Source organism: Cucumis sativus, chromosome 1 (assembly GCF_000004075.3).
Source record: "Cucumis sativus cultivar 9930 chromosome 1, Cucumber_9930_V3, whole genome shotgun sequence".
Classification (NCBI taxonomy): Eukaryota; Viridiplantae; Streptophyta; class Magnoliopsida; order Cucurbitales; family Cucurbitaceae; genus Cucumis; species Cucumis sativus.
Genome location: NC_026655.2, coordinates 31,193,154 through 31,207,470, shown reverse-complemented (window position 1 = coordinate 31,207,470; position 14,317 = coordinate 31,193,154). Strand labels below are relative to the sequence as shown.

Genomic DNA, 14,317 nt, shown 5'->3' with positions numbered 1-14,317 from the left:
AAGTGAAGAATCTGCATTGCTTACCTTAAGCTCAATGTGATCACCAAAAAGATCCAATTCCCTTTGCTTTTTGTTGATTAAATGCTAAATAGTTGGTTGGATATGAATATTTCTACTTTTTGGATGGTTATTCTAGATATAACCAGATAACCAGATAATGATCACATTAAAGGACCAGGAGAAGACAACATTTACTTGTCCATATAGGTTGTTTTCCTTTCGTCATATGCTTTTTGGGCTTTGCCATGCAATCGGACACATTTCAGCAATGTGTGATGGCTATATTCTCACTTCCTGAAGTGATTAGTGGAGATTTTTATGGATGATTTCTCAGTTTTTTGAAACTCTTATGAAGATTGTTTGAATAATTTGAAAGTTGTGTTAGACTGATCCGAAGAGATAAATCTAGTAATGAATTTGAAAAAAAAGTGTCATTTATGGTGACTAAGAAATTGTGCTTGAACACAAGATATCTTGAAAAGAGTTTGAAGTGGATTATGCAAAAGTTAATGTGGTGGAAAAGTTACCATCACCTCCTGATTTGAAAATCATACTAACCTTTTTGGAACATATGAGATTTTGTATAATATTCATCAAAGGATTCTCCCAGGTAACTATACCTCTGAGTAATTTGTTAAGACTCAACCATTTGATTTTGATGAAGGGTGAATGTACCCGTGCATTTTCTGTATACAAGAAGACGTTGATCTCTGAGCCCACTTTAGTCTCTTCTGATTGGTCCCAATCGTTTGAAATGATATGGAATGCAAATGACATTACGATGGATGCAATATTGGTTCAAAAGAATAATAAGGTGATTTATCCAATATACTATGCGAGCAAAACATTTAACAAGGCTCAAGAGAATTACATAACTATTGAAAATGAGTTGCTTATAGTAATATTTTCTTTGAAATGATTTTCAAGCTAGATTGTTGATTCAAAAACCATGGTGCATACTAATCACTCTATGATTAGCCAGGTAATTGATGGTGAAGAAGGATGTCAAGCTATAGTTGACCAGATAGAGCTTTTGTTCCAAGGGTTTTATCTGGAGATTATAAACCACAAGCGTACCAAGAACTAAGTAACAAATCACTAGTCACATCTTGAAAATGCACCTCTTCAACACAATACACAAGAGATTAGATGTCGACACGCGGTCACCTATGTATGCTATCACTGGGACAGATTTGTGAGAAGAGAGTTCTGCAAATATGATATATGTAGGTTACCCACCTCATTGTAGCTATAACAAGATGAAACAATACTATTGTCTGGATTCTACCTCGTAAATAACATATAACAAGATGATGGTCGTCAGAGGGTTCACCTTGATAACCTACAATCTATAAACTAATAGACAAGTTGAAGTGTCTAATCGTAAAGTGGAGAAGATTCTGCAAAAGTTGGTGAACGCATCTTGCATACAGCTTAGGTTGACCATTTGAATGAAACTCTATGGGGTTATAGAACCGTGTATAAAACACCCATTAGGATGTCTCTTTAGGCATTGGTGTTTGGGAAGACGTGCCCTCATTAGAATTGGAGCACAATGCATTATAGCATTGAAAAAGCTTACGTTAGATTTCACATTGGCATGAGAGGTGAGGAAAGTCTATTAGTTATTCGTTGAGAAAACTTTTGATTTTACGTTTGAATTCACAAATTCTGTTAAAACAAAATAACTTTCTGTTAATAATTTTGAAAGAAGTAGTTTTTTTTATGGATGTAATCTAGTAGATAAAATAGGAGAAATTAAAAGAAGAGTAGAAAATGATCAGTGTAAAAGGAGCTTCATCTTGTTGTTTCTTTGAAAAACTCCATGAATGAAATCTTTCTATAACTGTTTTGAGACTGGACGTAGGCTAAGCGGTGGAACCACTATAATCTCCAAGCTTTATCATATTTGACATTAACCTCATATTTCTTTTCATGAAATTTGTGACATCACATGGACAACATGAAATTTATATTTAGAAAAAACTTCATAACTCAAAAATCGTGAAATCGCCTTACTATGAGTATCATTAACAATGTCTGAAAGAGAAATAGTTTATTTTAGTTGTTACTTTAGTTAACGGCTGAAGAGATAGCTAAAGAAACATAAAAACAAAAGAACACTGTAATTTGATAACCTAGTTTGGTGAGAACCCACCTACTTCAGAAGAGCTTTAGCAGCTTAAAAGAGATTTTATTAAGATTCAAATGAGTAACAATGAACACACTTCAACAATGTAGAAGAAACTCCCCTTATATTTAGTACTCTTTTCAGTTTTTCCTATTAACTAAAAATAATGAGACTCCTCCTTAATTGTGATTTAAATCTAATGAAAATGGTCAGACTCCCTCTGAAAATGTAATTGAACCTATTCAATTAACTAAGTCTTATTTGAATCTCTTATCATCAATATCTTGAGTTGTCCTTTAAGATATCTATAAGAAAATCATTATATCCCAACGCTTCTTTAGCATGTCGGGAGATGAAGTGTCAGAAGATAGTCTCTTTCGATGTCGTAACATGAACGTCAGAAGATCAACTATTCTCAAACATCAAGTGTAATGCATCGAGAAATAGGGCAACATTTTTGACGTCGTTAGCAAATATGACGAGAATGCCCATACAACTCTCAACGTGTACATGCATGTACACGTTGGGAGTTATGTGGGCATTCTCGACATATTGCTAATGGCAACAAGCCCTATTTCTCGACACTAATTATCATGGTGTGTCGAGAGATCTCCTATAAAAATCCTCTTCCAGATTTGTAGTTTACAAATCTGAAAGAGAAAGGGACCGAGAGAGACGAATACAAAGAGACTGCCACCACCACTGCTCATCGTTCATCCTCAAACAAAGTGCGCTCGTCGCTCACAATCGCCTTTCGTCGCTCACCGCTATGCTCTAGTCATCCCCTATCGTCGCCACCTTTTTTCGATAAGAATATGTATCACACCCCCGTCTCGCAGACCAGCTTGCTTGTCTCGCGAGATGCAGTGCGACTTGAGCATCCTTGATGCGGTTAAACGTCAAAGACACTCGTCTTAACTTCCTTAACTTAGCTTAATCGCCAAAACACTTAACTTGATAAACAAACTTTAGGTGATAAAACTTAACGAGGAAAAGATAAAACAAACTTTAATTTTTATTTCCAACAAGGTGTTTAGTACATGAATATATGGATACAATACTTAACCAAAATACAAACAATACACTTAAGCTTATAATTAAACGTCTGACAATTCTTCGCCTTGTAAGCCCAAACTTTCCTCTCTTCTTGGTCTAACGCCTAAGTCCTGGAAGATAAATTTTAAAGAATAAGTCTTAAAGACTTAGTGAGGTTTTATGAAATTCTTTTTGGCAATACCTTTTCACTTATGTAGTAAACTTTTCAAGACAATTGTTTTTCTGAAGTAAGTAGCTGCTAGGGAGGGCTCGCACTATTCCTTCCAGATGGAAGTGGCTTATAGGTTAACCTTGACTAGGTGGTAGAGATTTGTAGTCACCTAAGCTTATAGGCCACGGTAGGAGGTTTGTTCTTAATACTCGTAGTTGAACCTTTGGCTCAGCTGATTCACAATAACACCATTTTTCCCAGCAAAAGATACGAGAAGACCAGAGAGAACATATGTTTGCGTTGCCTCAGTGTTAACTTTTTCTAATGGCACCAGAAACTTAAAGTCCTTCAGTAATGGAATGGACTTGATGGAGGTTAGTACTCATGCGAGATATTTACTAAATAAAATAGGCTTATTTACCCCACTTGTCATTTGCTCAAAGTTGTCTCTCAATTTGAAGTCCTGTAATTGGAGGGCTTATTGGCTTTATTATTTGTTTATTACTAAATAAACATAGGTTGAGTTGTTATGAACCAATTGCCCTAACATGATCATTGAAATGCTTTACGGTGCAGAATTGTTATGAACCAATTGAAGCAAATTCATGCTTATAGCCTCAGAAACGGCCTAGATCACACAAAGTTCCTCATTGAAAAGCTTCTGCAGTTACCAGATCTTCCGTATGCTTGCACCCTGTTTGACCAAATTCCTAAGCCATCTGTTTATCTCTACAACAAGTTCATTCAAACATTTTCTTCAATTGGTCACCCCCACCGATGCTGGTTGCTTTACTGTCAGATGTGTTCCCAAGGTTGCTCTCCGAATCAGTATTCATTCACCTTTCTCTTTCCCGCGTGTGCTTCCCTTTTTAATGTTTACCCAGGTCAGATGCTTCATTCTCATTTCTGTAAGTCAGGATTTGCTTCTGATATGTTTGCTATGACGGCATTGTTGGACATGTATGCGAAATTGGGAATGTTGAGGTCTGCACGCCAACTGTTTGATGAAATGCCTGTTCGAGATATACCCACCTGGAATTCGTTGATTGCGGGTTATGCAAGGTCCGGGCATATGGAGGCTGCGTTAGAATTGTTCAACAAAATGCCGGTGAGAAATGTGATTTCCTGGACAGCTTTGATATCTGGGTATGCACAAAATGGGAAGTATGCGAAGGCCTTGGAGATGTTTATAGGATTGGAAAATGAGAAAGGCACTAAGCCAAATGAGGTGTCCATAGCAAGTGTTCTTCCTGCCTGTTCTCAGCTTGGGGCATTGGATATTGGGAAGAGGATTGAAGCATATGCAAGAAATAATGGATTTTTCAAAAACGCATATGTGAGCAATGCGGTGCTGGAATTGCATGCTAGGTGTGGGAACATCGAGGAAGCGCAGCAAGTTTTTGATGAGATTGGAAGCAAAAGAAATTTGTGCTCGTGGAATACCATGATAATGGGATTGGCTGTGCATGGAAGATGTATTGATGCTCTTCAGCTTTATGATCAAATGTTGGTGAGTTTTCTATATCCTTCTTCATTTGTTTTTGTTCTGAATTTTAGTTTCTAAATCACTAATGAACTTCAGAAGTATAAGTGAGTACATAGTTAATCTTTTGTTTATGTTCACATGTTTTGTATGTTTGGTAGCTGGTATAGGTTAGTGATAATAGAACACCTACTTTGGATGATTCTTGTTCAATGGAAACAACAAAAGGAATTACAAGGAAATGGTAGAGCACCCAGTCTTGAACAAGAACAAAGACAACTAACAAAGAACGGAAAGTAAACCCTACCCTTCCCAGGCCTTTTCTATCTCTCAAGGAATAAACAAATCCCTCACACAATTTTCATACCCTCACTCTCAGACTCCCTCACCATTTAAACCTTCTCCTTTCCCTAACTAACTGTGGGACCCGGCCTTAGCAGCTATAGTGCCCATTACACATGCACTTCCTTTGTTCCCTCTCCTACTGTATTACCATATAATAGGTGCCCTAACATTACGCCTTCTCTAAAATCACATTCTCCTTAAGGTGAAATCTGGAAATTGCTGTTGAAAATCATAACAAATCTCCTAGGCAGCTTTATAAGGAGGTAGCACTTGCCAACAAATCAAGACCTCCCACACTCCCGTTGTAGGGTGCCTTTGATATCCATAAACTTCCTCTAGCTTGGCTACTCATTCATAATTTTTCGACAAGTGACTAGTTGCTGCACCTCAGAATGCTCACTAACACTCCCTCAACTGTGAGACATGAGACACCGGATGAATAGAGGCCGATGGAGGTAATTCCAGTTTTTATGCCACTGGTCCAATTCTTTCAAGCAAAAATTTTGGAGATAATTTTTCATTTCTCCGTTTTCGCAATGACGAGTGCCCGTTTGAAGTTGGTCGCCTAGCTGTTTTAAGAGGAGCAAGTGCCTCTCACCTAAGGCGAGCCCTCGGTTGCACCTCGAAAACACTGGCTGCAGTATTATTTTCTCTTCAATTAAAACTGATTTCCATTTGTTGAGTCTTCTACATATTTCAAGCCTACAAAGGAGAGGGAAATGTTAAAGACGATACAACATTAAATTTTCCTTCACCTTAAACTATAGCTAAATCTACAAGGTTGAAGTTGTTGTGTTATTGTATGTTTAAGCATTTATATTAATAGTCTTGTTACATCTTTTGCATTTATACTGACGGTGGTGTTATATCTTTCTCACAACAGATACGGAAAATGAGACCGGACGACGTGACATTTGTAGGGCTTCTCTTGGCTTGCACACACGGAGGCATGGTTGCAGAAGGCCGACAACTCTTTGAATCAATGGAGAGTAAGTTTCAAGTTGCTCCCAAATTAGAGCACTATGGCTGCTTGGTAGATTTATTAGGGAGAGCTGGAGAGCTGCAGGAAGCTTACAATCTCATTCAAAACATGCCAATGGCTCCTGACTCTGTTATATGGGGAACGCTTTTGGGAGCTTGTAGCTTCCATGGAAATGTTGAATTGGGTGAAGTAGCAGCTGAGTCCCTCTTCAAGCTTGAGCCATGGAACCCTGGAAATTATGTCATTCTTTCTAACATTTACGCGTTGGCAGGTGATTGGTCTGGAGTTGCAAGATTAAGGAAGATGATGAAAGGAGGACATATTACAAAGAGAGCAGGATATAGTTATATTGAAGTGGGAGATGGGATTCATGAGTTCATTGTAGAAGATAGATCACATTTGAAGAGTGGTGAAATATATGCTTTACTTCATAAAATTTATGACATTATTAAACTTCATAAGCATGTACATCATGATCCAAACGAAGATGAAGAACTACTCTATTCTTCGTAATTATTTTACGGTTTGATTGAATCGTTATATTGCTTCATGATTATTATATTAGATATATGAGATTTAAAGAACTAGGAATTAATGTCTAGAATAGTTCATTAGGGAATAGCAAAATTGTATGTAGTTGAATTTTGCACTTAGTCGGTTTTTGTCCTAAAGTTTAAATACTTTTATACCTATGAATTCATTCAAAATGATAATTTTTTTTATCATGTCCATTCTCTCCTCTTTTAGTACATTTCTTTATTCATTTATTTTATATATCAAATTAATTATATGAATATTGTATATGTGATTTATAAAATTATAACAATTTTATTAAACTAATATATATAATATATATATAAACAATTTAATGTACTTAATCTTTTATTTTAATTAGTTTTTATATAAAGAAATTGTCAAAAATGACAAAATGGACATTGTTAACTTCATAACATCAGGTTTAATGAGTTTGTTATTTAGTGCTTTTTTTTGTCATGAATTATAGATAGGTTTTTTTTATTATTATTCTAAAGAAAAACCTACATATTTATGTTTTCGTTAGTTAATGACGAGAGAGTGCACCAAATAGGAAGGATAAGAACTCACCTCAAGTCCTCTCAAAGATAAGTGGAGAGAAAAGAATATTGATGGAGACAATAGGCAATTCCATCAAAGGGTTGGAAATACATGTAGAGGGCCAAACCAGCAGAACAATTAGAATTGTCCCTTATTCTGTTACATATTCAAGAGTCACTATAGAGCAAGTGAATGCCTCAATCGAGCAAAACTTAATGTCATTCAAGCATAATTAGTTTTTGATTTGAACGATAAATGTGTTATTACCGAGGACAACACCATGCAAGTGGAAGAAAGTGAAACCTACGAGTTGGGGTCTTGAGATTTTTAGTTGTCTACCAAAAGAATGTGGAAGAATCAAAAGAATCTAAAAAAGAAGGGTTAATGAATGTAGACACTTGGGACAACCATAGATTGACCAAGAGTACCATGGTCGAGTCTAAAGCCACATGCAACTTCATCATGTTCGAAGTATAATGCATTAAAAATGTTAAATAGGTTTCCAAACAAGCTTATTTTAAAAAAATTAAACTCATTTAAGAAGAAAAAAAAAAAAACAAAACTCCAATGTCTTCGAAAAGCCTTAGATAAGGTTAAAGACATGAACAACACTTACCCAATGTTGGGTGCCTTCTACACCTCATAGTTGGTATGTCAAAATGAAAGTGAGTAATTAGAAATGATAAACATTAATTGCTCCAATGTCTATGCGATGAAAGTAAATAAGCAATGATAAAAGTTGAACTTGTCAAAGGAACAAACTCAAAGTAAGTCAAAAGTAAAAACAAGAGAGAGTTTCTGAATCAACAAGTTGAAAATCTTGAAACAAAAGGCCAGTTTTAAAAAGGAAAATGTGTACATGAGAACAACACAAAGGAATTTTGAACCTTAAGCTTGCCGTACCTCAATTTCAAAAGTATTTCTGTAGGCAGTAGAAGCAAACTAAGGGATGGAGATCCCAGAGGTTTAATCTAAGAACAATGAGCAGAGCATGAAAGTTAATTCTTGGTGTTCGACATAACTAGATGATGAAGATACTTCAAAATATACCATTTTGACACTTATGAATTACCCACCATAAAAGCTTGGTATATTTCAAAAATAAAAGTATCATACAGACTTTAAAAAACAGGTTAATTTAGGAAATTATTTTTGTTTTAAGAGTAGTATACTCGTACAAAATTTTCTTTAATCTAGTCAAAGCCCACGTGGCTGAAAATTGAATCAAACTGGTCAAATGTTATCTAACTACCATAATCTTGTGATTACTTAAAAAATATATATATATTATTTATGAAATAACTTTTTCTGATATACATTACTAATTGTTTGAAAGAGTGTGTATGATAAGGCTTGATAAATAAGACAATGACATTAGAAAAAATACTATAAGAGTGCATTTCAAGCAATATCCATCTTTTTCACATTTTATCGATCAAATTGTTTGATCATAATTTTTCAGGTGCCAAATTATTTTTAGAAAAAGAGAATTTATTTTCTAGAGTGAGTGATGAAATGAGATAATAAAAATAGATGGGTTTTGAGATGAAACTAAAAATTAATTGAAGGTTAATAGCTTGTAATAGGGTTAAAATAATAGAGTAGTATTTATAAAATTGTGAAATAATCAAACAAATATATGGATAAGAATGATATTGTACTAATTATTTAAGTACCAACCAATTACACACAAAGATTCAATCAATACCAATTTTTGTTCACAAAAAGAAGAAAGAATGATGAAAATGCATGAACTTAGCAGCCGTACATCAAGACCTTCGCCGATTTCCGTCGTTTGAATCAAACCACCAAGCCGCCTCTTTACTTAGGGCTCGTATCCAATTTCTTTAATTTCACTTTATCAATGTTTTAATTTAGATTATTAAATTCATTACATCACATTATAAATATATATAACACATCCCAACAGCCATCCATCATCAATTTTAATTCCCAATTTATCATAATCTTCTCCACACATACATATGGCCAACCCAACCAAAAGTCTAGTCTTCATCGTCTTCTTCCATTTGTTCATTCAAATCTCAACTGCTGCCAACTACAATGTGATATCATTTGGTGCAAAACCCGATGGAAAAACGGACTCGACCCAATCATTTCTTAAGGCGTGGACGTCTGCATGTAGCTCCTCCACACGATCCACCATCAACGTCCCTAAGGGAAGGTTCTTGCTCACACCCATCACGTTTAGAGGTCCATGTAAGAACAAAATTACATTTTTGTTGAACGGAACACTTGTTGCACCTCTTGACTATCGTGCCCTTGGAGATTCTGGGTATTGGATTTTGTTCATCAAAGTCGATGGAGTTTCTTTCGTCGGTGGCACTATTGATGGAAAAGGCACTGCCTATTGGGCTTGCAAGAACTCTGCAAAAAACTGTCCTCCAGGAGCTAGGGTATGTGTTTACTTCAAGTTCCACCCATCCTTTCGAGTCTATCTCAAAATTATATTTCAAATACATCCTAATTAAGTTGGCAACTAGAAAATGGGTGTTTTTTAAAAGAAAAATTATTGTGACTTGTTTAAAATATATATATGGTAACATGTTCTGTGTTCTTTCTATTTTAACAAATGAAATACAGTCAATAACGTTCAATTGGGCGAACAACATAATACTTAGTGGGTTAACATCAATCAATAGTCAACAAACTCATGTTGTGATCAATAGCTGCAACAATGTGGTGGTGAAGAATGTGAAGATAATGGCTCCAGACCAAAGCCCCAATACTGATGGTATTCATGTGCAATCCTCCACTAACGTAACCATCACTGGAAGTACCATTAAAACTGGAGATGATTGCATTTCTATTGGTGATGGAACAAAGAATTTGTTTATGAGTGATATCAAATGTGGGCCTGGCCATGGCGTAAGGTAACAAACTACATTTACATATACTTCCTGAAATGGTGGTTTTCGTATGTATTTCGAGCTAGTAAACTAATATTATCTAACTTCAATTAATGGACAGCATCGGAAGCTTAGGAAAAGAGGCCAACGAAAACGGAGTTGAAAATGTAACATTGATAAATGCAGTGTTCACGAAATCCGATAATGGTGTTAGGATAAAGACATGGCCTACACCTAGCAATGGTTTCGTTAGACATGTTATCTTTCAAAATATCGTCATGATCAATGTTAAAAATCCTATCTTAATCGATCAAAATTATTGTCCCAACCACCAAAGTTGTTCTCTCCAGGTAATTAATTGACCAACTTTTCTTCTAGAGATACATAATTTTTTTTTCTTGCCATTCTAATAATTGTTTTTTAATTGTTTTTGATATTAAAGAGTTCTGGAGTGAAGATTAATGATGTGACATACAAAAGTATTGAAGGAACATCCGCAACGTCAGAAGCTGTAACATTTGATTGTAGTTCCAGTAATCCGTGCAGTGATATAAAATTGGAAGACATAAAGCTTACGTACAAAAACAAGACAACAACTTCATCATGCAAGAACATTGGTGGATCGAGTATCGGACTTGTGGTGCCAGAGACTTGCTTTTGACCAAATTAACTAACACTCCATATTAATTGTGTTAGTGCTTTCTTTTCATATTTGTTTGTCCTTACTTAGAAAGAAAGAATAAAGAAAATATGTCAATAATGTACATTTAGTCAAACCCTTTATTTAACTTTTGTATCTATCAACCCTCCAAACACTCTCTTCAGGACATTTTTAATTGTTTTTATATTCTTCTTCTTATTATATACATAATATTAAACATACCAAAATCAAACAATCTTTGTATACACAGATATTTTTTGATATAATATGAACAGAATACGCCAGAAAACTATTTATAACTCAATTGGAAACACAATCACATTTAAGTCATATTATATAATAATGTTTAGATATGAAAACAATCAAATTGAAAGAACCTCAAAACCTTTGTATATACTCAAATCGTAGTCGAGACACGCTTCTATAAATGTTGTTCTAAAGACAATTATTCCATTTGCATGGGTTTGTAAGCAGATTACAACAATTGTGTCTTAGCAGAATACAACGACTAACTTTGATACGTACAATTGTAGTCTCAAACTACTCAGATCCAAAGAACTCTTGGACAACATTTAGCAAAGAAAGAAGAGAAACCTTCAATTGTGAAAGGAGAGGCAACAAACGAAGAACCCAAGTTGCCCTGTTTATTGGCTAGCTACTCACTAACTCTCCAAAATACAAAATAAATGAAAATAAATATAACATTGAAACATATGTGAAATTTAATTCAATTTAGTTGTTATTTGCGTGTCTAAAACCAAACACAACTCATTCAAAGTTAACTTTCATACATTTTAAATTTAGATTTAAAATTTCTAACAAATTATACAACTTAATTTACAGAATTAAGTTTATTTTATTTTTCAATAATCAACCAAGTTCACTTTCTTTCACTGTATACATACATGATAAAGAATGTGAGAAAAATTAAACAAAATTGTTGAGAGCAAAGAGACAAGTTGTGGTTGAAACTTTCTTAGTGAATCCACTAAATTTATCGAAGAAACAGTCAGACCAAGCTTTAGAATTATTAACTATTCTTTTCATTGGTCGAGGCAATAGATATCCACACACATGTTCATTTTGTATCTTTGAATTCTATACTCTCGTTTGTGTTCATTCACTACTAGAAGAAGGGACTCTCTTTAACGTTTGTGGTTTTAAATACTTCACGTTTTTTGGAAAAGAAACATAAAAATAGGTGATATAGAAAATAAAAACGTCAATAGTTTTATGAAAAGGTGGATGTGGGACAATTATTGGCTTTCTTAACATTTTTTAAACGTCAAGTGATATGGTTGACGTTTTAAAAACACCAGGTAATATCGATTGGGTTGAATATTGATTTTCTTTCTTCGTTTACCTTGTTGGTTCATTACGATTATTAATTAGGTTAATTATTTACCCATTAGTTAAGTAAATTGATTATTATTATGTATTATTGAAAGATAACTTCGAGATGCGTTCAACCATTTCTTCTTCTCCTTCACGTTACCTTAGCACCTCAGCCCGTGAGTTTCCCTCCACCGAAGTTCCGCCGCACGCCGTTTGCTCCTCCTGTCGTTTCGTCTTCCGTCGCTAACCCAGACGAAGGCAAGCCGCGTTCCCCGTCGTCTTCCGCCCGAGACAAAACCTCCAGCAGTTTCTCCATGTCCTGCGCCGCCTCTCCATTCCAAGCTCCTCCTCCTCTGTTCCCCGCCGCCGCCGGTCTTCTTCCGCGTTTCCCCTCCGACCGAACCCCTGTGGCCTTTCCGCTTCAAGCCGCGCGCGATTCCTTCTTCTCTCCTAGCCGCGTGTGAGCTTCCATCCAACCAAGCGGAGTCGCGTGCAAGCCAAGCTATCTTTTGCCTTTTGCCTAGCCGAGCCGTGAGTTTTGCTCCTTTTCAGCCATATTTGAGACACTTTTTGGGTTTTAGTTACATTGTTAATTTTTAGTCTAATAAGATTAATTTTGGATTAAAGTTGGGTTATTTTCTTCAAGTGGTTTGCTTTTGTTTGAAGGTAAGTCTAATAAGATAAGTTGTTGAACATTTAATATGTGGAATTTTCTCTAAGGTTGAATTGGTTTTAACCAAAATTTAGATGTGTATTGTTGATTAAAGTTACTAATTTTTTCCCTTTGTGTTAGGATTGAGCTTACATGTTGACCTTATATTGTTGATTAAAGTTAATGAAATTTTCCCTTTGTGTTAGTATCTAGTTAATTGGGAAAACGTTGGCTGTCAACTAGAGAATAATTGTTTTAGCAAATCTCAAGGTAAAGGATTTCAACTACCAAACCCTGTAGAATTGAAATATACCGCGTAGAATTAAGATGTTTCGACTAAAATATGTCGTGGAATGTCTGAAATAGACATGTGTGTATGTTTGGATGTATAAGCATAAGAATAAGTTTGGATGTATTGATGATTTGCTACATTGATGATTGAATTGAGATATGTACTAGCTTACTAGTTTTTTACTACTTATGCATTGAACTAAAAAATTGTTGATAATTTGGAGTCTTTCTTGATTTGACTGTCTTAGATAGTTTAGATCGGAATGAACTTATCTACATTGAGGGGCAACTGTTAACTTTATTTATGGGATATTGTAGGTACAGTGTCCTATGAGATCACCACATATTGTGCTTGTGTTCCTACAAGACCACTCGACTATTTATGTGTTCCTACGGGATCACTAAACTGATTATGTGCATCCTATGGGATCACTAAACTGATTGACGTGTATTCTACAGTATCACTAGATTAATTGACATGCATCCTATATGATCAAAAGACTGTTATGATGTAAGGTACCTTCGAATAGAGAGTTAACCGTTTTTACTCTTAACGGGATCGATAGTGGGTCTCTTATTAGATATACTTTTATACTCACTATTTTCATGTTTAACTTTTTCAGGCAAAGGTAATACGAGAGTCTGACCAGTGAGGGACAAGAATAACTCATGAACACCAAACATGAACCTTTCAAATGCTTTCATTTAACACTTTACTTATTTTCAAGTTGTGGTGGTTGCATTGAGTTTTATGTTTAGAACTACCGTCTGTTTTATTTTGACTTAAAACACTAATACTTTTATATTTTTATGTTTATTTGCAATAGGGTATGAACAAAATTTTCTTTGATGTTCATGTTTTGAACAAATTTTATAATCCTTTGTATTTTAACCATTTGTTTTGATCTCTTACGAATGGAAGTATATCTTCGATTTGATTTGGTTTGAACTTAAATTTTTGGAATGAGAGGATTAGGAAAGACTACCTTGCTCAATCTATCTATGGCGATATGAAGGAAAATGAACATTTTGACTTAACAATGTGGGTGTGTATTTCGAAAGAATTTGATGTCAAAATAATTGTTGAAAATATTATAGTCTCTCACGAAAAAGAGACATGAGCCCAACCTTCAACTCGATACGTTGCAAAGTATGCTTCTAGAGAAAATTGATAGAAAAAAATATTTGCTTGTCATGGATGATGTGTGGAATATGAATTGGGCAAGATAATGGACTAGTCTTAAAGAGTTTCTTATCGATGGAGCTAAGGGAAGTAAAAATTTGAT

At 35.0% G+C, this 14,317-nt stretch overlaps 2 protein-coding genes and 1 long non-coding RNA gene across 4 annotated transcripts; all 3 read left to right on the top strand.

Moving 5' to 3' along the window:
• Positions 1 to 3,436: 3,436 nt before the first annotated feature.
• LOC101204294 (pentatricopeptide repeat-containing protein At5g08510) lies at positions 3,437 to 6,873 on the top strand. Its single transcript, XM_011661972.2, has 3 exons — positions 3,437 to 3,712; positions 3,915 to 4,848; positions 6,050 to 6,873. The coding sequence occupies exons 2-3, from the start codon at positions 3,922 to 3,924 to the stop codon at positions 6,659 to 6,661; spliced, it is 1,539 nt and encodes a 512-aa protein (XP_011660274.1). The 5' UTR covers positions 3,437 to 3,712; positions 3,915 to 3,921; the 3' UTR covers positions 6,662 to 6,873.
• Positions 6,874 to 9,172: 2,299 nt separating this feature from the next.
• On the top strand, positions 9,173 to 10,985 carry LOC101204055 (polygalacturonase). The gene is made up of 4 exons (XM_004142528.3): positions 9,173 to 9,639; positions 9,827 to 10,116; positions 10,214 to 10,442; positions 10,535 to 10,985. The coding sequence occupies exons 1-4, from the start codon at positions 9,208 to 9,210 to the stop codon at positions 10,751 to 10,753; spliced, it is 1,170 nt and encodes a 389-aa protein (XP_004142576.2). The 5' UTR covers positions 9,173 to 9,207; the 3' UTR covers positions 10,754 to 10,985.
• Positions 10,986 to 12,194: 1,209 nt separating this feature from the next.
• On the top strand, positions 12,195 to 13,967 carry LOC116401715. 2 transcript variants are annotated; one of them, XR_004214046.1, is made up of 3 exons: positions 12,195 to 12,619; positions 13,350 to 13,542; positions 13,655 to 13,967. It is a non-coding gene; the product is annotated as an uncharacterized LOC116401715 (long non-coding RNA). The 2 variants fall into 2 exon arrangements; XR_004214045.1 differs by having other exon boundaries at positions 13,350 to 13,547.
• The last annotated feature ends 350 nt before the right edge of the window (positions 13,968 to 14,317 follow it).